General features: G+C 40.6%; 1 protein-coding gene across 1 annotated transcript in view; it reads left to right on the plus strand.

The window, feature by feature from the left end:
• SEC24D (SEC24 homolog D, COPII component) overlaps positions 1–23723 on the plus strand; it is a 92820-nt gene that overhangs the window by 18411 nt on the left and 50686 nt on the right. Inside the window, exons 5-8 of the mRNA XM_090036643.1 lie at positions 928–1197; positions 2210–2331; positions 6724–6835; positions 9260–9387. Coding sequence (XP_089892769.1) covers positions 928–1197; positions 2210–2331; positions 6724–6835; positions 9260–9387 — 632 coding nt within the window. The remainder of the gene's footprint in view (positions 1–927; positions 1198–2209; positions 2332–6723; positions 6836–9259; positions 9388–23723) is intronic.

Genomic DNA, 23723 nt, shown 5'->3' on the forward strand with positions numbered 1-23723 from the left:
TTAGTCTGCAATACATTTTGCCACTAATAGTGATTTGAGAATAAAATAGTTCAGGTTGATTTCAATCCCAGGGAGTTTGTAATGCTGGTGACTAGTGAGGAAAAAACATTTTATTTAACAAGGAAAGCTACCCAAACTCAAACTGAAGTTATTGGGACTTTTGGCCTTTTTTTGCAGATATTTTTTAGAATTGATCCTAAATCTTCTTTGATGTATTATGGATTAATAATGGGCTTGTACAATGGAGTAGTATATCAGTAGGGAAAACTTAGCTTCCTGTGGTGAAATTGAGCTATATCTTTCTTTAAAAAACCTGAAACTGAGAATAAGTAGTGTAGACTTGAATTTTATGGTGCAGACAAAGTAATCAGAGGCTAAAATGTCTATGCTATCTAGAGGATAGACAACAGTATCTAGAGGATATACTTTATAGACAACCTCCTAGAGTCAGAGTGTCAAGTTCAGGGCTGTCTTCCAAATTCCAGTATCTCCCTTCTGCTTGTGCTGGGGCAGAAGGGAGACATTATGCCTGAAGAAGGGTGATTGTGCCTGAAAGCTTGCAAATAACATCAGAGCAATCTTAGTTTTCAAAAATGCTTTTGGGCATCCCAATCCAGACAGCTTTAAGGGCTTATTTTGTTTTGGAGCCTGTGGGCACTCAACATTATTGTAAAAATCAGGCCTCAGGGTATAACCTTGGGCATGTAAAATCAGTTTTGATTAAAGCTTAATTTCTTATGTTTTTTTAACCTGTAAGATGTCATTTGTAGTGTAGCTAAGTATTTTTTTAAATGTTTTTTTTTTCAAGGCAAAACTGTCACATTTCATTACAATGTTCTAATACAAGCTGCAACTGTATTAGAAGACAGTGATATTAAATAATGTTAGTAAGCCATCATTGATGTGTAATGTAATACCTTTGCACAGGTCCTGGTGCTTCTCCAAGCTCTCGCATGCCCTCTGGACCTCCAGCATCTTTTCAAGGTCCACCACTGCCACCAACACAGCCAAAAATGGCCATACCACCAGGGGCTCAGATTCCTCCAACACCAGCAAATAATCTGAATGGAATTTGTACTCCGCCTTCATTGCCTCCACTGGCCATGCAAGATGGGATCCCTGGATCTGGCCCTCCAAATGCCAATTTACAGCAACTTCCAGGACAACCCCCAGGGCCTGGGTATCACCCTCAGCATGGTAAGTATGGAAGTTTGGTGTATTATTTATTTTTAAAAGGAAGCATTCCTTCCTTCCACCATACCCAGCCAAACACCCATTAGAATTGCTGCAATGAATTGGGTTTTACTGATTTGAAACTAAGTGTCATTATTTTCTTTTGGCATACAAGGCTTGATCTAACTTCTGTTGATGCCAGAGGAAAGCCTTCCATAGATTTCCTAGACAATTAGAGTGTGACTCTTGGCATGGGAAGGGAGAGGGGTGGAGAGGCAGAGATTCTGTCTAATACACTGTGAAGAAAGGAGAAGCTAAATCCTTTGGGATACTTAAGTCATGAACGAAATGAGTTGATAGGAAGGGGATGAAGAAGGGGATGGCATTCTACAGACTGCTTCTTACTAATGCTCCAGAAAGAAACAGAGTGTTCCCTCTCCCTGCACTGACTGCCGGCAGCAGCTTTTGCAAATTGTCTTTTGTGGTGTTGAAAATTATGAATAAGTGCTAATGCAATCCTCTGTTCTGCCAGGTGCAGGTAGGTTCATCTCTGCCTTTTTTCTGGCTCTTTAGTTTTCAAGCCAACTAGGACCTGTGTTCCTTAACAGCAAGACCTTGTGTACTAACAAGTCCATCTAGGTCATGGAAGACCCTACGGACCAGACCATAGTGTATAGTGGCCCATGCATTTTGTTGTCTCTGGGTGTACCATGCCTACCTTGAAGCTTATCTTTGAAGTAATAAACAGTAGGCACAGAAATTCAGGTACATTTATCTGCACTTACAAAATTGTATCCATAAAAATAGAAGCCCAGATTAGGGCCCAGTGCAAAATCAGACAAATCATATTAAACAACTAAGAAACCCATGCCGCATGCTTTCTTTTAAAAATATAAAATAAAATAAAAGGGCCAAAATCTATTGATTTCACTGGGACTTTGATGGAAAAGGCAGATGTCAGACATCTGATAGAACCCTGAAAACTTTGTGTTGCATTGATGAAAATTTGTCAATGACTTTTTTTGTAATGCTGCAGTGAACTATGGCCCTCAGATGGCAGGATCTCAGCTCTCTTATCCTGGTGCTTTTCCTGGTGGTCCAGGCCAACTTGCAGGTCCACAGCAGAAGAAGCTTGATCCTGATTCCATTCCAAGCCCAGTAAGTAATATGGGACTTCTAGCAGTGAACTGCTTTTCATAAAAACATTTTGTGCTGGCAAAAATTGTAAAAGTTAACGTTTCTTCTTTTATTTCACTGTCACTTGTTGATCATTTTTCTTTTTGTTTAAAAATGATTTATAGGATATATTTATAATCATGTGGAATTCTCTATCTGGAGGAAAATCTTGTCTGTAGGGTATAATGTAACAGCAGTGTGCAGCCTTAGTACTATTTTTTTCAGCATATCATTCAGTCTTTCTTAATGTGATAATATTACACAATGTGTTTCCCTTTGGGAAATACCTGATCAATACCTAGGGCTTCATCCACATTATTTCTACTTGAAAAGCCAACAAATAACCATCTCTTGTTTCTCCAGAAAGATCTACTTTAGGTCTCTAATAGGGCTGTGCGAAACAGCTACGTTTCGTTTCGGTTTCAGAGGACAGTGATTCGTTTCACTGTTTCGGATCACTGTTCTGTTTCGATTTGGCTGAATCTGTTTGGAGTTTCAATGCTGTGTTGGCGCTGATTTGCATTGGCCAGGGAGAGACTGGCACAGCTGGCGGCTGCAAGTTCTTCCATGGCTCCTCCGGCTGTGCCTGCCTCTTCCTAGGTGGGGGGAGCCGTGGGAGAAGCCCCCATGGCTGCCCTGCCTGGCCCCATCTTGCACCCGGTCCCAGCTTCCTGATACTTTAAAAAAAAAAAAAAAAAAAAGGCCCACAATGACTGGCTGCAGCAGTGGCCATCAGGGCCTCTGAGGGCTTGTAGCAGAGTCCCCTTGCGCAGCGTGGAACAGTTGGGGGCAGTGGGGATCACCCCCCCCACCTGGCACCCACATGGTAGCTGCCCCATGGTGCAGATGCAGTGTGGCTCAGCAGGGTGCTGAACACTGTCTGGGATCTGGGGCCACTGGAACTGAGCAGTGCAGGGCTCCTGCTGAGAGGTGGAGCCTCCCCAGCTCCCAGACAGCACTCGACGCCCTGCCAAGCAGCACTGCACCCATGCGATGGGACAGCTGTGGTATGGGTGCCAAGCGGGGAGGAGTGATCCCCGTGCTGTGCAGGGCGGCTCTGCCATGTGCCCTCAGAGGCCCCAATGCCGCTGCTGCAGCCGGTGAATGCGGGGTTTTTTTGTTTTGTTGGTTTTTTTTTTAAAGTGCTGAGAGGCTGAGGCTGGGCAGGGCAGCCATGGGATGGCTTCTCCCGTGGCTCCCCCAGCTGTGCCTGCCTCTGGCCCAGATGTGGGAAGCTGCGCGAGAAGCCCCCATGGCTGCCCTTCCTGGCCCCATCCCCTGCCTGGCCCCAGCCTCCCAACTTTTTAAAAGGAGGGCTGCGGGGCTGTGCCGGACTCTTCCCAGAGGGTGCCTCCGAAACATATGAAACCTTTCTGAAACATTTTGGATGGTTTTGGAGCCTCCCGTTCCATTTCAGTTTCAGTGTTTCGTGGTGAAACGCCTCCGAAATGAAACAGCTGCTGAAATTTCGCACAGCCCTAGTATCTAACCCTTTATTGAATCTGGTTCTGTTTTTATGATGTTATTTTTAGAATTTATGCAATATTTAGATGCCTAAATAAAAAAATAGTCCTGGAAACTTTTGTTCAGCTGCTGCTGAATCCTGGAGGCTTCTGATTCTTAGTTCACATTCTTCTTTGACTTTAAAGTTCCTGAGGCTCTTACTGTTGCATTTGTGTGCCTGCCCCAGATTGCCTTAGTCTTGATGGGGCTGAGCAGCCTAGTGCTTCACTCAGGCCTAAGCCCATAATGGTTCCAGAAACTAGGCTGTGACTATGCTTACCTGTCTCTGCTGCCAGAATATGTGCACAAGATACTCTCAAGGTTCTATAGACTTCCACTCAGCAGCTGGGCTGGCAGAGTATGGTGTGCACCCTGGGAAAGCACCGACTGCTAAAGGCACTGACATACTTGAATGATTTAATTTAGCTGCTGCATGGTGGCAAAAACCATACCCTGCTTGGCAGAGGTTGGTTAAATCATTGGTGTAGAGTTGCAGGTCTGGCCATTACAGAGGTGCTTTGCCTGCAGAACTTCAAGCTTACACTTAGTAAAGCAGGCCAAAGCCAAAATATGTGTCTACTTTAATCTTCTGAGGGGCTCTCTCTGGTGGGATGTACTTAACACGCAGCTGGGGGAGGGTGATGGGGAGAATGTGGTGGTGGTGATACATCCCCTTCTATGTAATAGTCTAGCAGTTAGAACATTTGCTTAGGAAGTGGGCAGCCAACACTTCCACTGCTTCCTAAAAACTTCCCTAATCACCAGGTTGATGACTTCTGTAGGAGTGAGCATTATATGCACTTCCTCTTGATGCTGAACTACTAAGGAGAGAAGAACTCAAGGTTCATTAGGCAGAGAGAGTATGACTAGCCTAGTGGTGAGGGCACTTGCTTAAGTGTCATTCCCTGTTCCCACAACTAATTATGTATTTTATCCAATGGCTGTTTAATACTAAATACAGAAATAATGCTGGAAAAATGTTCTCTATTTTCTATAAAAACCCAATTTCCCTTCATTTGAGGTGATGTTCAGGCTAAGTAACTGAAGTAGCTGAAATGCATGCTTAGAAATACATTTGCTCATATAACTCGCAAATGTAGGTATTGCCTTAATGGATTATTTTTAAGCATCTCACCATTTGATACTATATTTTCATGAAGGAAGATAAAATATTCAGTCACATTAACAAAAATAAAAAATCCCTGGTATAAAAGCATGTTCTGATGTCTTGTTTCAATTACCATAGTAGAATAAACAGCGTCGACTTAGAAAGTACTGTTCAAAGAGGTTAAAGGGTTTATTTTAGCAGCACAGTTAGGATCAGAATGACATGTTTAAAAGAGACATTGACCCAGATCATTCCTGTAAAGGGCAAAAGAGCTCATTCAAAATGAGAAGTATCACCATGTGCATGTTTTCTTGTGTTTTATGTGATCAAGTTGAATAGGTTTTGCCAGTTAAATTTTACTTTTTCTGCACAGCCAGTGTTGATTATATTTTCTTCCAAATGTTAACGGTTGGTCTGTGCTCTAACAACATCTCTGGAAAGCAACATCTGTGCTTTGTCAAAAACTAGTTCCAAGAATAATGATATGCATAGGTCAGTTAACTGTTGAGCACCATCTGAATGTATTTTCCACATAGCCTAGTCTGTAAATAGCTCACAATCATCTCTTTTTTACAGTAAATAATTTTTTCCTTGGTGCAAAGAGCTAGCAGTAGGTATGTAAGCCAAGACGGAGGAGAAATCTCCAAGGAACCCCACTGCATACCAAAAGGCAATACATAAAAATTACATGAAGAGCAGATATGACATTTAAGTGTAACATTTCTGTTTTAATTAGTCTAGGAAAGGGTTCAAATGCTACTTGCCCAAGATGGTTATTATTTTTTTTCTCAGTATTACAATATTTTTTGGATAGCAATTAATAGGTTCCTTACTAACTTTGTTTTTTGGGTTTTTTGTCTCTGTGGCTTCTGGCTGACAGTCTTTGTAAATCCTTCATCTATTAGTAAATGATAGGTGCAGTCTTAGCTGCTGTAAACCAGGTTTAAACATGTGTACAGCTGTCCACAGAGAGTTTCCCCTATGTAATGAAATCTGTTCAGTGCTTTGCATTTAATTTTAAACTAGTGGAGCTTTGTGTTTTAGATAGGGCTTAAGAAGCAAATGGTTGCTTACCTTTGCTGCCTTCTTAGGAATTAACTTAACGCAGCCTGACAAGCTGACTCTGAAGAATGATAGTGCTGAATGCCACAGGGCTGCTTTCAAAAGTTCTACACCATTGTACCTGACTGGTAACACTGAAAGGTAGCACAGCCAGGAAGAGAATATTAACTGATGGATTATTCATACACTTGGTTATGAGGTGTACTGGCTGGCAACATTGTTTTGCAGATGCAAAGATAACCCTGAGTCCCAGTTGTCACCCCTAGGTTGATCTGGAGGGGCTGAGATGATCAGATCCAGAATTGGGAGTTTGTTTGTATGCAACTGTAGATTTTAAACCTGTGTACTTTGTTCATAAGTATTGCACTTGTGCAACTGGCTAACCTGTCTCCTAACACTGTCTTCCAAGCCATTAGCTTCTGGTGTTTTGAGATTTATACAGATTGGTCCTACAGTGAGTCCTGCATATAGAGTGCTTACAAGCAACCACGCTTATAGAACAGTAGTTTACATGTTCAGATATGTGCGCAGATTTCTGAGTGTGGATGTCTTGGAAACCTGTGTGTTGTATCTACATATTAGAAAGACTGTTTCTGTGCATATCTGTGTAGATCGTGTTAATTGGTTGTGCATACTACTAAACTTTTTATGAAAATATAGCTTTCCCTTTCTCATGTTGTTCTTTGCTGCTTGTTCCTCAGATTCAGGTAATTGAAAATGACAAGGCTTCTAGAGGAGGTCAAACTTATGCTACAAATATCAGAGGTCAAGTTCCTCCTCTCGTCACCACGGATTGTGTGGTGCAAGATCAAGGTAACTCTGTGTGCCATTACTTGGTCTTTTTACTAGATGAAAATGTATCTTTTCATTATGCTTAAACTTGGAATTCTGTAACTAGGAACCAAAACACAAATGCATAGACTTCCAGAAATACTGACAGTCCTGTGTCTTCCATTAATTTCAGTGGAATTCGGATGTGCAACACTTCTAAAAATTAAATATACAGTATTTTTTCATGCCATAAATGAAAGAAAAGTCTATAATGTTGCTTTAATGGTTTATTTTCCTTTGCACCAGTTCATCTATATGTGTTTGTGAAACATAACTAGCTTTCCTTTTTAAGCCATTAGTTAAAGTAGTTAACTGTTAGAAATGCAGGATGAAAAAGAAACGATGATACTAAACGTAGTAATTTGGAACAATGTGCTTACCATTACCCTATTTCCATGGCAGTGTTGCTAACAACAAAATCATCCAAGTGAGAGAAATGCAGGCTTGCAACATGGGAGTACTCCTTTTACTCAACTGCATTGACCCCGCAAATACTTCAGTGTATGGCTAGCTTTATGAGCCTGAATATTTTCATTAGCTTCGTTATTTTTCAGCTTCAGTTTTTAACTGCATACGGATAAGTGTTTGCAGGATTGTGGCTTTTCTGTAATAGTTTAAGGCTTTCTTTTCCTGACAGTCTGAGCATCCCACAGCATAGGTGGTTGAAATGCTCATCACTTCTCAGGATTAGGATCTTACTATTGTCAGTCCTTGAGCAAAAAAACCTCAACATTCAGAGCAGAAACATTTGTGACCTCCAAAGAGAATCCTTCATGTACTGATGAATTTACCCAAGGTGAGGTCTCTTCAATAGCACATTCAAAAATGTCATTAAAGGAATAACAATCTTGGTTGCTTGCAAATGTTAAAAAAACTAAAACCTGTGCTTTACCAAACTTACTTCAACCTGGCTCTGCAGCCTCTGTAAAGATAAGGAACTTCAGTGGCACTTTTTGGCACTTTTTAGCTAAAGCTGATTTCATCAGCTGATTTCATCAGCTATTAGGTAAAAGTGCCAAAAAAGCTCCACTAAAGTGGCTTATCTTTACAGATATCAGGGGAGCCAGGCTGAAGTAATGCACTGCCTCTTCTCGATGTGCATTGGCTCAGTGCAGGATCCTGCTGAGTTTAAAGTGCAGTTTTTGTTTCTTTTGGGGTTTTCTTTATGTTTGCAAGCACCCATTGAGTCTTAAAATCCACAGTTAAACTTGCACGTTAGTTCATATTACTTAAATTACTAGTAAGAATTGCATATCCTAAAAACACTGCATTTATATGGGGTTGGCTGACTATTTTCCATGTGACAAAGGGCTTGTCAAAGATGATCTAATGTAGCTTCCATGGAACTCCTGGAACTCAGTTTTTCAGCTACAAGAATGAAACATTAAAAATACAGAGATGGTATTTTTCTGTGTCTAATTTTGAAATAAAATATTTGAATGACCTCATAATAACTTTAGACAAAATTCTTAATTAAAAAACTCTCTTCAACTTCCCCTGCCATTTTAAGAGCTTGGCATTTAAGATATGCATATGGAGAGGAAAAATAGAGCAAACATGAAATTTTAAAGGCATCCGTGCTGAAATTTTAAATGCCCCCCCCCCCCCCCCCCACACACACACACACACACACACACACACACACAAAAATTGCTTTCTGGGTTAACTTTCTGCTTGCTTGTATAACTCCATTTCCATCCTGGCATCTGCAGACTGCCGTGCCTTGTGCTTGTGTATCTCAACTTCTATGTCCATGTTTAACTTAAGACTTGAAACTATAAATCTCTTTACGTAGATTAAGTTTGTGATACTGTTTAGATAGACCTCTATTTCTTTTTGTTTTGGATGAACTCTGGAGAAGTTTTGGTGTAAATACTTCTGTCTATTCCAACGATTGAAGGCAAGGAGCTTTGAACAAAAACATTTTAAAGAAGAAACCAAGAATTAAAGTTGTGGGCAGAGATTTTTAAAAGGGTGATTAGGAAGTTAAATGCCCAGCCCTCCTTGACTTTTAGTGGCTGTCTGTGCTGTACCATACAGTCCCAGGTAGAGATACCTGTGCTAGCCAGGGGTGGCAGAAGCAGTATAACCACATTAGTGCAGTTCTCCACAGGGTAAATTTAACTCACGCTTTGCTAATGTGCTGTAATTCTTCCAGTACCCAGCCAGCTTGAGTAGCTTTACACACCATTGCATTTTGTAATGTAGACATACCTTTGGGATATAGAAGTCTAGCTTCCAAGGTCCTTTTAAGTTCTCTGATAATAAGTAAGGTGGAAGTGGGAAGAAACTCACTTAGACAAAGAATCTCTTGTTAGGGTATATACATTATGAATCATCTATCACTTACGTTCATGTTGTCATTATCAAGTTTTGGCTTTGTCTTTTTTTTGTTGCCTGTTTTAGGCAATGCCAGCCCTCGTTACATCCGATGTACAACATACTGCTTTCCAGCCTCTTCGGATATGGCCAAACAGGCTCGGATTCCACTCGCAGCTATTGTCACGCCTTTTGCTATTGTTCCACCAAATGAGGTGAGGAGTAATTAGCTGTCATCTACTTCATGATAGTTTAATATAGTTTGTTGTTGCAGTTTGGTGACTAGAAAAACTGTCTACACAAGTAATTTTGTAAGACAGTCTGCACTTTAGCCAGGGTGTAGCTTTGTGGAAATGCCAGTGAAAGAATAGGCTAGCCATAAAATATCTGTCCTCTCTCTCTGCCTTCCACTGCCATAAGTCACTTTAAATTCCAGAGTATTTTACTTTTTGTGGTTCAGGACTAGCCCAGTTTGCAACAACCCACAGCTGTATTTGCAGGGGAAGTTCCTAAAAAGCATGGGCAGACTCCAGGAAATTCTGCTGCTAAAATCTAGGAAGTCTCTTCTGATCCTACATGTACTACTGTTTTCAGATGCTTATAACTTGGCCAAAGTTGGATGGATTTTTATGGGCGGGGCAAGAGACATTTTTCCAAATCCTAAATGCACCCAGCCAAAGCATGAGAGAACTAAAGCTTTTAAAAAGGATTCTTCTGGAAAAAAATAATATATTTTTCCCTAGCCTCTTTCGTAGAAAATGGCCGAACTCTTTTGACAAAAAATTTCCAAAAAAAAAAAATCGCACATGTCCAGCATGGGAAATATTAGCCCTTGGCAAAGAGTTAGTAAAATAAAAAAGTGTTTACAGTGAGGAAATGCTAGCAGTCTTACTGGTAGGCAGTACCACCAGCCTTGTATATACCACCTCATATGTTGCTGCTATAATATGTAGCTCTGTTCTTAAGATCACAATGATGAAAAAGATCTTTATGTGGGGGGAAAAAAGCTGTACAATGTCAAACAGTAATAACTAATCTGCCCATAATATTTGTTTTAATTTATTTTATTTATTAACATTGAAGCTATGGGTTTTTGGATGAGGGACTCTTCTCTTGTAAACTGACTATTTTAAACAGTTTTTCTTTTAGATGGCCTCTTTGACCAAATTCAAGTGTTAAGTGAGACTTGAGATTCACATACACTTGAGTCTTCAAGTCTCCTAATAAGCTATTTATGACTGGAGCTAATGGTTTTAAGCACAAAATGTTTTTAGAGCAGGAACAGGCAAAATACGGCATGAGGCAGATGTGCGGCCCACTAGACGCTTTAAATTGGCCCACGGGTACCCACCAGTGAATTGTATTCCGCCCAGCCCTTCCATCCACAAGAGTGGGAGTGAAGCACCCATGTATACACCCTCCCCCCAGCTGTGCCTCACTCCCACCCTCTTGGGTGGAAGGGCTGCAGCTGCCCCAGGGTGGGGGGACTTGCTTGGCTTCCCCAGAATCCCACTAATTTTGGGCAGCAGATGGGGAAGCGGCAGAGATTGAGGGGGAAGGAGAGGGGGAGCTGCAGCTGGGCGGGGGCAGGCAGCCCAGGGGAAGCAGCAGGAGCACTGAGCTCAGCTGGGCAGGATGGGTGTGTGAGGGAGGGTGGGGAGGTGGACCCCCACACACTCCCCCACATGATGTACAGTCCCTACATGGTGTGCAGTCCCCTGTGGGCGGCAGCAGCAGACATGGGCTCTCGTGCCCCATGCAGGCACTGGTACTCGGTGTTACTCAGCTCCGTCCAGTGCTGCATGTGGGGGCAAGGAGCATAGCCTGCCCCACCTGCCTCTACCGTGGGAGCTGCAAGCATGCGGCACAAATCCCCTGCAATAGAGGTGGGCCAGATGGGCTGTGCTCCTTGCCCCTATGTGCAGCACTCTTTAGGTCACTTAATGAGTTTAGGTGAGCTGTGGAGGGCCACATTGGTAGCCTTGACCCTTGCCCTGCTCCGTGGTGACCATATTGGGACCAGAAGTCCCACCCGCTGACCTCTGACGTTTGCCACCAGAAGTCCCTCTGGTTGCCCCCAGAAATACTTAAGTATTTCCCAAAATAATTGGCTGCCTCTGTTTTAGAGTATTCAGTATGTCATAGGAGTTCCCTTACATGCGTTTCAGCAGCATTTTGGATGATGACTTGCATTGCAGGATTGAGCACACAGTGAGACTCCATACTCTGATAAATTGGAGCTAGCTTGTTGTCTAGTCTTACTAAGATATGTTGATTATTAGACAAGTGAAGGGGAAACTGGTTTTAACTAGTCATTGTAATTTCTGTACTTCAACAGTTTGTCTAATGTTTTGCCGTTTCTAAAACAGTTCACACTAACAATAAAGGAAATTCAGTCCTGGCTTCTTGAGAAAATATTATGAAGGTTCAGTGAACTGTGGCTGTAAAATGCCTATGAAATATATGAAATGCCTGTAGATATCTGTGTGACTAGGACTAGCTAAAGAATCTAGAAACCCTAGGAGAGCTAAATTATTACTCTTTACTAGACCAATGACACAATTGGCATTTGGTCTCCTAATGCCAGATATATATTTTGCATTATGATCACATGAAGAACTTTAGAAAATATGTGTGTTGTATGAACCAAATAGATGGTGATGAATGGATCTTGCATATATCAACTCTCTCTCTGCAGTGTTAATAAAATAATACTTGAAAAGTCATGAGCATAGATTAGGTTCACTCAAGCAGCGATAGGCTTATGAATGCTGCATAAGTATACATTTCAGTTAGCATGCATTGGGCTTTAAGAACCATTTATTGTTGAAATTAACCTGTTACAAATTGCATGTGTATATATATCTGCCTTCTTAATGGTCTTTCCTGACATTGCATCTCATTGCCCATGGCATTAGGTTTAAAAGCTGCTAGGGAATTTGAAGCAATCTTGTCTTGTGACCAGTTTCCATGTTAGGTGAGTTTCCAGTGCAGTCTTTAAAGATAGGACCCACTGCTGCTTACCAGATTCTAGAAGAGACTGGTATCTAGAGTAGGGATTTTGATTTTATTATGCTGTATTATGGAATAAATTGTTTTACCAAGCAATTCAATCCATCCCAACTGGAGTTGTCTATAAAATGCTCCCCTTAATCTTTAATGCCCCTGGCTACAGATTCTCAACAAGTTGAGCTGCTGCATCTGGTTAGTGTAAGGTGGCAGCAGCAGAGAGCCCTGGAGAGATTCTTCTGCCCCCAGCTCTAGGGGGCAGAAATCTGATAGCTTGATTTCTTCTAACTTGCCTTGTTTTTATTTCCCTGAAGTCAATAGGGGCATGTGCAGTGTCGCTTAAAACTTTCCCTGAAAGTTTCTATTCCCTGTGGAATAGATAGGAGATGCCCTTCCACCCTGGCCTCCCTTCTTCCCTCACCATGTAGGAGGCTCTGAATCGGCACCAAGCTGCTGGGAAGGAGGGAGGAATGGAGTCTTTCCTCCCTTCCTAGTTCCTCCTCCTTTTTCCCCATATCATTTCTGAAAGAGAGAAGTCCTTCAAGGTGTTAACTTTTTAAATTGTACTGGGATATGTGCAGAGCCAAGGGAGTGGTAGTGTGGTTGCCATCCACTTCTTTGATCTGCTGATAATTACCGAAGCTGGCTTAAACTGGCCTGTGTGCCAGGTAGATTCTAAGGTTCTGTGAGCCTCCCTTCCCCAGTGCTGTCATCCCTCACACCCTAAATCAGCTGGGTTGTGTCCGTTGATATCTGGAAACTTTTCTGATATTTTTGGGATTATGGCTTCAGCATTCAAAATCTAACACATTCCTTACATACAGACAAAAGGAGAACTGTCATTTTGGGGGCTGCAGGAGCTTGTTTCCCCTCTCCTGGTGGTATAGGGCAGTGGTTCTCAACCTTTTTTGTAAACATCAATGGCCGGTCCCAACCCAGTGCCCCTCACTCCTGAACCACTGCCTTCCACCCTCATGCCCGAGTCCACAGTTGTAGGGGGCAGGGAAAGGTGTGGGGGGGCCCCCCCAAGCAGCCTCTCACAGGCTGGAACTTTGCCAGCCTGCAAGGGAAAAGCCACGTTTTCCCACATTTTTCTCCTTTAAAAGAGAATCATTTTTTAAAGTTGTTCATGGTCCTTTCATATATTCTTGCAACCCACTTTTGGGTCATGACCCATGGGTTGAGAAATGTTGGCATAGGGCACTAGAGAGAGAGGTGCCGGAAGATATATGTAGACTAGAAAGCTTTGTTCTAGTCTCAGTGATAGCTTTGCACAGCCCTAAAAAGCTTCAGTAGCTGATTCAATTCAGAGGCGATTCAGCAACTGAATTTCCGAGTCCAAATAGAATTGGGAAACCAATTAAAAAGTCTCAAATGAATCAGAAGCCTCCAAATTGATTTGGAAAAGATTAGGCGCCGCTTTGGAGATTCGGCCATAGAGTAAACAGGCAGCAGTCCTCACTACACTGGACACTGCTGCCTCCAGCTGGTTCGTCTGTTGTGGTGGGCGGAGAGGGTAGGAAAGGGGCATGGGGGAGGGAGGGAATGTGGCTGGGACTTGGACAAGCTGCCCAGCCGGGGTGGGGGGCCCTGGACTTGGGGAGGGAGCGTGGGATGTGGGCGCGGCAGTGCTGGGAGCAGGGTCTATGCCCTGTTGCCACTTGCCTAGCCAGGCCAGGAGTGGGGAGGGGGGTGTGATGCAGGCACGGCTCGCTCCGGGTGGAAGTGGGCAAGCGGCAGCAGGGCATAGCCCTCACTCCTAGTCCCTCCCTCCCCCCTCCGCCCACCACAACAGACTTACCAGCTAGAGACATCTGTGTCCAGCGTGGTGAGGACTGCTGTCTGTTTAGTCTATGGTCAGATCGCTGAAGCGGCGCCAAATCTTGAGATCCGATTCGGCCAAATTGGGACAGTGATTTGAATCTCCGAATCGGGCTAATCCGAAGCAGATAATGCTGCTTCACACAGGCCTAGTAGCTAGCTTTCTGTTAAATGCTGTTGTCTGCCTTGGCAAAAGGAACGTCAGCTTCTATGCATGCGTAAGAAGAGAGATGTTAGTTTTTATTAAGCACTGAGCAATGTTTGGAGATGTGGAATGTTTGCAGATGGGTTTGGGCTCCACCTTCATAGAACAGAATGTAAAACAAAAGGTTTTGAGGGTGTGTTTAAAATAGGGGCTGGGGGAAAGCTGGCAGGACCTGAGGCATATGTAAGTTTGTTGGGGACATTTATAGTACAATGGTATTTATGTATCCAGTAAAAGTGGAATGCAAATAACCAATAAACTAATACAGGAGTAGGACAAAAACCCATGGGTAGTTTCTCTCAACTAATTTGGATGTCAAATGAAGAAGTTAAATGAGAACAGGGACTTACTTAAGAATAAAAACCATAAAAACACAAATGAAAGAAGTTTAGGAGAAAAAATAAATAGAATGCATTGCAGTGAACATCTGACAATGATGGAATTTGATAGAATTAATAGAATAGAGTTGTAGAGAGAAGTAGGTCTGGAAGGGACTGCTAGAGGTCATCTAGTCTAACACCCTGCCTGAGGCAGGACCATCCCTATCCAAACCAGTGCGTATAAACCATAATCTAAACTCTACATAAGACTACCATCAACCCTGACACAACATAGACCTAACACACTAACCTGCCACAGGTAAAGCAGGTAAACAAACAAACAAAACCCTATCTAAAGGATACATAAAAACCGTAGGATAAAAATTTGAAGTAGAGAAGAGCACAACTAGATTTTGAAGAAGACAAAACCCAAGCTGTCAGAATATAAAAATACTATTGCACTAATGGCCTCCAGATCATTAAAAGGAAGTTAAATGCACAGTGTTCAGTAGGGCTGAACATGCCACCAAATTCAGTCAAACAACAAATACCCATCCACATGTAAAACTCTTAAAATAGTACAATGGGATGGTTTTTAGAGAAATGATTTCTCAGTACTTAAATAAATCTTTCCTAGAGAAAACAACAGATTCCTTAAATAGATTCTGTGAAAGAATCAGTCCGCTAAATCATCAGGACTGAAAGGGAGTAATTAGAGAAGTAAAATGCTGCTGAGCAGCCCAGGCTACAAACACATGATAGCTTTGTCTCAGAATATACCATTTATTCAGGACAAAGTGTGATTGTTCAGACATTTATTCCCATTGTCCTGGGATAAATGAGGTAAGGGACTAAGCTTTGTCTCAGAATATACCATTTTATTAAGGAGAAAGTGTGATTTGTTCAGACATTTATTCCCATTGTTTTGGGATTAATGGGGTAAGTAGTACTAACAGTTTGTCCCAGGACATCTGAACAGTTATCTTGGGTTTCTATTATTGAATTAATGGCAGAAAAGTAGCAGACCATTGATTTACTGACTGAACCCTGATTAGAAGGGTGAGGTGTGTACATGCCAATCCCAGGATATTTCTGTTCCAGAACAAAAGTAGACACAACTTGTCCAGGGACAAATGCAATGTGTATTCATAGCCTAAATTACTTACTTGCCTTAGTCTTTACCTCTAAGAAGGTAGGGGATATTCCTATCCTGTAGTGTTCTTTTCTGGTAAGTGACAGAATGTTATGTAACTGGAGAAAATGGATAATTTGGAATACAACACATTACTAAACCCAGAATTCCTCCTGGGATTATGAAGGAGCTCAAGCAAGAAGTAGTTGAGGTGCCAATATAAAATTATGCACTCTTTTTTTTTAAAAATTGGACTCTGGTCCAGAGAAATAAAGGGCTGGAAATGTTCTACTTATATTTCAAAGTGCCTGTAGTAGATTTAGGTAATCCTAGATCAGCAAGCCTTCCATCTGCACCTTGAAAATCGATTGAAATAAAAATCAAAAAGGGCATAACACTTTTTTCCTTTATCCAAAAAGCTACTACTATACTATCTTATTTATTATTCCTCGAACAAAACTGTTCTTCACCTTTAATATCCTGATTTGGATGATCTATGGAAAGTATTTGTTACACTTTTTAAAGAAAATGGTATCGTTGTTTGTCAGGATTTATTTTTAGTCAGCCACTGTTTTAGCAACAGGCTATAAAAATAAACTTCTCTTTCACAGTTATCATCATAAACCAGGCCCTACATGAGTTTGTTTTGGAGATATATGAATGTTTCCAGAGCCTGGATAGACCATGTGATCTGTTTTTTAACATCTAATACAACTTGCTACTAATATTTTAGATTGACAGTCTTTTACATTTTTAAAAGCAAATATCATGCAATGCCAAAAAATAGGTATAGTGTTAAGTGCTTACAAAGATAAAGGTGTTTTGGCTTTGTATTTAGTTATCACCTAGTAACTGGTGTACGCTGTTTTACAGTAGCACTTCAGTATAACGTGACTTGTATACAAATGGATAAATAATTCATTTATATTTGGCTTCTAATTTTCTTTCTCGGAAAACAGAAAATCCTCAGGGTATTAGAAATGATGGCCATGAAGTAACTTTATATGAAGCTAGTTCTCTTAGAAAATGAAAATGAAAGCTGGTGAACTACTTCAGTTAGGTAAATTTTCAGAAGAATAGCTGGTATGCAGTTTTGTTGACCTGTTGGGAGAGTTAGAAAGGATTAATAAATCAGCTTTGAGCCATCTGAATAAATACCTTAGAAATGACCACTACTTCAGTCCTACGGAACTAGAAGAATTTTGGAATCAAGTGCGTTGTATCTTAATAACAAAGCTTATAGTAAAGGTAAGCAATATATTGCAAATGTCATTCCAATAAGTCAAAAGCAAACTAATGTAATAACCACAATTATTTTAAACAGCAGAATAAAATAATACAACTTGCTCCTTTTTTCCCTTATCTCTCCATCCCATTTTTTCAGTTTGAAATGGGCCTGTTTCTCCTATTTGTTTCAAACATTAATAACTCCTAGTTCTTCAATAGTACTCTTCATCCATACATCTCAAATTTAACTGGTAGGCTTAAAACCTAGGCCAACTTCAACTTTTTAGGTTCATGTCATGTAAACAATATTGTCTTCCTTTTTTTCCCTAAACTTTTGGCAAAAAAACTTTTGGAAAGCAGCCCACCTCAAGCCATGCCATTCAGTCCTGGCAGTATCATTCTTTTTTGTAACACATCATTGTGGGAAGTGTGTTTGTTGGTTAGGTTTGATGAAGTGACCAGGTTTCTTAGATTGTTTTTTCTCTCACTGCTCTCGTACCTTTCAGCCAGAGGCCTTAAGAAAATGAATTTCACACCTCTTGGTACAGTCTTCCAGGCCCTTTTTAGAATATGACAAGACCTCTGTTGTTACTCTGGAAAGTGAAGAAACAGAATTCTATGGAGGGAATATTCTGTTGGTCTTCCCAGCGAATGAATTCCTAACCTCTCTGTCCTTGAGAGGCTTGGCATTTTCATGAGTAATGTTTTGTCTAATTTGTATGATTGAAGTCAAAGGGAATTACAATTTAAGGGTTTACTCGTATATGATATACAAAGCTAAAATCATACTTCATAGTATGAGATGGAATAGATGGGGTTCACACAACCAACAAATTAAGTTGTGCACGCTACCAGGAAGCTTTTGTTTATATCAAAAGATAACAATGTGCTAAAGAAAATCCTCAGGGACTGAATGGAAGGCCGTCTGAAATTCTGTCCAGCTATCTCAGTCAATTTATTTTGAAATGTCATACCCTTTTCACATTGGCTTACAACTGGCTTACAACACCAGTTGGGCTTGGAACATGATATCATTAAGAGACCTCTCCCCATACCCCTTGCTATTGAGACTCTCATGCTAGCTTCTGGGTATTTCCGGCTGTTGAGAGCATTTTGTTCTTCTGTTATGTGCAGACTTTAATTCTGGTTTATTCAAGATCTCCATCATTTGACTCCATATTAAGATAGCAGTTATGCAGAAAGTCCCCTTCTCAGTTACGTTAATGAAAGCTTCCTCTTCTGACATTTAGATTCTAGCACAAAAGGCAGAAGCTATGAACCATGGACATTTGTTCATCCCCATCTTCCCTTGTTAAAATCAGGATCTGGTATACTAGCTGAGCCATGAACATTTCAGATTCCCATTAGGGTTACCTGACTCTTCAAAGAAGTACTGTATTTCCTTGATTTATAAGATGATCATGAATATAAAATAACCCCCAAATAATTCGATACTATATATGGAAAATTTATAAATTTGTTTTAATTTTCCAGGAATAGAATCTAATTATTGGAGGTTTGCCTTGAATTTACCCCCCTCTCATTGCTACAGCAGGGAAAATAAATCTGGGAAGGGGTTCAGGTGATTTCCTTGCCATCTGCCCCCCTCCAGGTTCTTCCGCTTGCAGTCTCTTCTCTCTCTCCTTACTGTTAGACCCTGCTGTCCCTGAGCATGTGAAAGTGAGGGGCAAATTTCAAAACTGAATTTGAAATAAACATGTCTGTAGTAATATGTGTATAGACAAATTACTGTGGGTACCTACAGACTTAGAATCCAGAATTGATGCATTTTGCCTTTTGAAACTGGTGCAAGTTTGAGCACAGGTACTCCATAAACACACTCCTAAGCACCACTTTTTTGTTCCTGCTTGTATATAGTACAAACTGAGCACGTCTACATGTGGCAATTTGCTGCACAGTAACCAAAATTACTGTGCAGTATGGGTATGCATCTACAGGTGCATGCCTGTACTGTGCAGTAAACGTGGTGACTTACACCAACTTGAGCATAAATTTGATACCTTTTGGCTAGCTCTGGGTAGCTTTCCACTTAGCATGCAGGGTTTTTTGATTGCCCTTCTGAGATGTGCTGTTGTTGTTTGTCCTTCAAATTCGAAGATGACCATGACATCACTCGTTGGTTTGGTTTGTGCTGTGAGCACGTGAGTAGCTGATCAGGCCAATTTGTGCTTTGAACTGTCTGTGATGCACTGAGCAAGAGATGCCACTGGTACCATGGTGCCACTTCGGTATCTTTCTGAGGTACCATGCTCTACTCTCACATAAAGCCTCAGTGCCTCACCCAGGATTCTGTAATTGCAGCTCTGGAGATTATACACTTAAAGTTCAGTTTTATACCATCTAAACTAAATCTGTTACTTAGTCCCCTGGCATGTTACATTTAAGGAACCGTTTGTTAATCTTGCTTTAAATAGTAACCCGGCCACATGTGCGGGTCAATTTAGGGTATGATAATGCGGCAAACAAGTCACTTGAGTTATTAATCTAAAGGGGTTTTATTATCAGTCTTCCACCTCCTAAATTCAGAAAAATCATAGTAAATTGTAATAATCTGTGAATATCTCTTAAAACAAGAGAAAGAGAGATCCCTAATTGTATCATTTAATCCAAAGGCATATTCTCATCTGTTCCCAGCTCTGTAAATTCATAGCTCTCTTTTAAGAATAGCTTATTTTTGTCTTAAATGTATAAAGTAATTTATGTCTGTCCAAAGTCATAGGAAGACTCCAGTATTTTAATAGTGTGGTCCCATAGTTTCTCTCTCTCTCTCTTTACAAGTTTGGGACACTGTTATGATACTAGTTTGGAAAACATCAACTATACTTTCTAAATAGAATAACAGTTAGAATTCCAGACGTAACTAATTCTATGAATTTGAAGGGGGGGATTACTCTATAAATTGAAGATATTGCACTCAAAGTTCCTTCTATTAATCAAAATGGTTTGGGGTGGTGAATCCTATCACAGTCTAAGTAATTGTAACCATGCAGAAGAAAGAATGAAGTAAAAGTTATAGTAAGTGCAACCACTTAGTAACCTGTTGACTTTTGTACATACTTTGTTTTCCAAGAAAGATCTCATTCTGATATATTTTTTTTTAAAGATATGATCTATTCCTTATAGTAGTTGTTGGAATATCCTTTGTACATGAGAATTTTCCTGTGTTGACTGCCCATTACTATCCTGAAATGGAATAAGATTCTTTCCTTCTTCACTTGCCAAAGTTGATCATAGCAACAACAGTAAATTTATGCACAGCAAACTCTGACATTAAGCCTTAAGGGATGTTACAGTTTCTAAGGGAATTTAATACACTGTGAGTAGAGTGTTGAACACTCTTTTACTAGGATCAGAATGGGAAGTTTTATAATTCATTTACAAAACTGTAACCATGCTTCCCTTACTTTCTTTGTAGGTATACATATTATATTATTTGTCATTTCTTATTGCAATATAATACTTTGATGACAGTTTACTAGCTGGGGGGGAGGGGGAGTCCTCCCATTTTACTGGATTTTTCCTTAATGTTACGTACACTTCTGAAAACATTTAATTAGTTAACACATTTGTAAAAGCCCTCTGTAATAGTTATGCTGGACTGTCAGATATTCGAGTGTCAGACTGCATTTAGGGCCAGTTCATAGCTGGCACTATATTTGCCCTGCAAAAGAGTAAGGATCAATAAACCCCCTGTGCCTGAGAGAGAATCTTATTGCACTTTCTCTCCAGTTGTGGGGAAGTGGGCTATGGCTGCTACACTCTTGTCAAGAGAATGTATGGATCGTGGACTCTCTCGCCAAACTGCTGGCCAGAAGAATTAGAGCAGGGCTCAGCAACCTTTTCGAAGAGATAACATGGCTCCGTTTGATGTCATCCAGCACTTCTGACCCAGCCATTACCACTGCTTCTTCCCAGTGCCAAATTGCTGCCACCGTGTATGCAGCCTGACCATCACTGAATATCACAGAATCCCCCTGCCATAGAAAGGCCACTTAATTGCCCCATCACCAAAATTCTGATGGTATCTGGGCTTGACAGACTGGATGAAATTTGCTTGGCAGGCCAGATCCGCCCCATGGACCATAGATTGCCTACTGCTGTATTAAAGGAAGATTCCATACCAGGTGAAGGCAACACAAATTATTTCCCTGGCTCCAGAATAAAAGATGAGCAAAGGTTTTGTGACTGTGATGGTTTCTGTCCAGGACTCCTGCAGTGTTTTCTAGCTGCACACTGCCCCTCCCTGGTGGTAATGAGCAAAGGCTCAGTTTAACTTGGTAAGCTGTGACGAAGGAGAAAAGTAGCTGATAAAATATTTTGGATGTTTGCAGAGCAGCTGGCATGGTGAGGCGTCTGATCCTGTTTGGGATGCAACTATCAGAACAATAAAAATAATAAAAAGAATCAATGTGATGTGGTGCATTACTGAAAGCCAGTTTTGCTCAACAAAAAAAATAAGTTTCCACTTTTCATAAGAAGATCTTCTCTTTTAAAATATATTATTATTAATTTTTTGGTATCGGAGATGAGTATATTCTGTATTGCTTTTTGCACAATTTTTTCTAAATGTTTTTGTTTTCCTTAGTTTTCAGTGATAGTTGTCAGCAGTCATTTCTGGCTGTTTCTGCAACTCACCTTATGCAGAATGAATCTTCTTCACTACCCTCACAGTTTTCTTTTAAATTCAGTGGAGTGGAAGTCCAATACCAGCAGCCTTCATTTTCAAATTAAATAGGGCTCCAAAGCAGGCAAAATGACTTTTCTGTTTTAGTGTCTCACTTCTGTTTTACTTTGTTTCTTTCTCTCTTCTTTACATCCTGCTACAGCTAATAAAATGTTCTCTGGCATGAATAGTTAATCAGTGAAAGGAAGTTCCTCCAACAAAATCTCAGTAGTTCCTCATAATGAGAAAAGCAAATCCAAAAAGGTATTGTTTAGGGTTTGAAACAGGAAATGGGGGAAAAATCATCCATTTATCAGTCCTTTGCCATAATTCTTGGACTAGTGATTTCTTCTGACTAAAAAATCCTAGATATCTTTAGAAAAAGGAAAAGATACACCTGATGTCTAAAGTGTGCCCGTAACCCACCAACTAACTGCAATGGGAAATTCAAGTTCAGTTTTTGTTTTTGCTGGAAAGGTATTAATGATTTTTACAGCACTTTCCTGGTGTGGCATCTAATCCAGGTGAAGTGGAATTCCTGTAACCAGGTTCCACTTAAATTTATTTGCTAATTTAAATCCCCCCTCCCCCCACCTGAAACCTAGAGCAGCCACACTCCACAAGCACCATTGGAGTATTGCTTGAGTGGCTATGCTGGGGGTATTCCACAACACATTAGAAATGGCAGCAGCTGTGTTTGTGGTTTATAAGAGAATTGATTTGCTTGTATATCCATTATGTTTGCACACGTATTGATCAAACTGCTGTTTCAAATTGTGTAGTTACTCCTTTTTCTATGACTGCCAAAAACATGATAAATTTATGAGAGAATGGACTGACATGGATACACACAGGCAGTACACAAATGGAACTTCAGTTTAGTTAAGGATAAATTAACAGTAATGTTAGTTGAAGCCCAGATTTGGGACTGTTCTTCAGAAAAGTTACGTGCAGAGTAGTCTGCATAAAATAAAAATGATAGAGGAGTGCCTACCCTAACTACATTCTCTTCTCTCAAGCTGTTCGTTACTAAAACACATGCATATCATGTCAGCTGTATGCTAAATGAAGGTCAGCCTAGAAATAAAATTAATCAAAATTTTACCCCTCTATAACTCAGATTTATTTTATTCTGAAATGCCTGTAGCTAATAAGCTGCAATTCATCCCTTTAATTATTACTCCTCACTTCTGTATACAATCATCCTAAAGGCTGCCTCTTTTATTTTGTCTTGTTTTTATTATAATATATTGTTGGCATTGTGGTGCAGTGTTTGAGCCCCAGCCACAGACCAGGTTCCCACTGTGCTAGGTACTGTGCAAACACAGAACAAAAGAGGCCCTGCTTGAGTCTCAGTTGTTTAGAAGTGCTGACATTTTGGGAGACTGCTGTTCAGCACTGTTTCTTGACTATCATCTTGCATTCCAATTTCACGCTCCTACTTATATCATCAGTTAATCCTGACTGCTGACCTTCACTTGAGATACAGCATGTCAGTACATCCAAATAACAGTCAGCACTTCAAAGCAGAGTAGTTGGAGAGACCTTCTTTGTTAATGCTTAGTGTTTCTCATTTGGAGTCCACAATCAAAATAATTTGTAGTGGTTTTCCCTAGTGCCTGTACTGAGCATTTGATCTTTTACCCCATTCAACAAAGTGATCTAGGTACAAAAACAATCCCTTGTCTTATTTTTCCAATAGAAAAAAATGGTTCAATACTAATACAAACCATACCATATTAAATTTTGTTTATCAGTTTAAAATATATCAGAAGAGGCAATACTTTAAATTGTCCTTTTGGTGTACTCTGTATCTTCACTAAAGTATCTATCTAGTTTAAGGACAATCTTACAGTCCATCATATTAAATGGAGTTTTGGCTGTGTGAAAGTTGTAGATTTGGCCTTTTTTCCTGCAAAAGTCTGATTATAGTAATAAGTAGCAAGAGTCCTGCAGGCTTCAGTAGGCATTGGATCAGGCCCGTGAACTGCTTTGAGTTGCCAAGCTGAGATTGTCCCATTCTGAGCACTAATCTAAAATAGGCCAAATCAGTTCTGACTTCTATAGGAATTTTGCTGGAAGGGCTGCAGAGTAAGGCCCAATAATGACACCACAAAATGATATCCTTGGTGCTTGAATATGCACTATTAAAG

This window comes from Crocodylus siamensis, chromosome 2 (assembly GCF_052110815.1).
Source record: "Crocodylus siamensis isolate JL-2025a chromosome 2, ASM5211081v1, whole genome shotgun sequence".
Lineage (NCBI taxonomy): Eukaryota > Metazoa > Chordata > Crocodylia > Crocodylidae > Crocodylus > Crocodylus siamensis.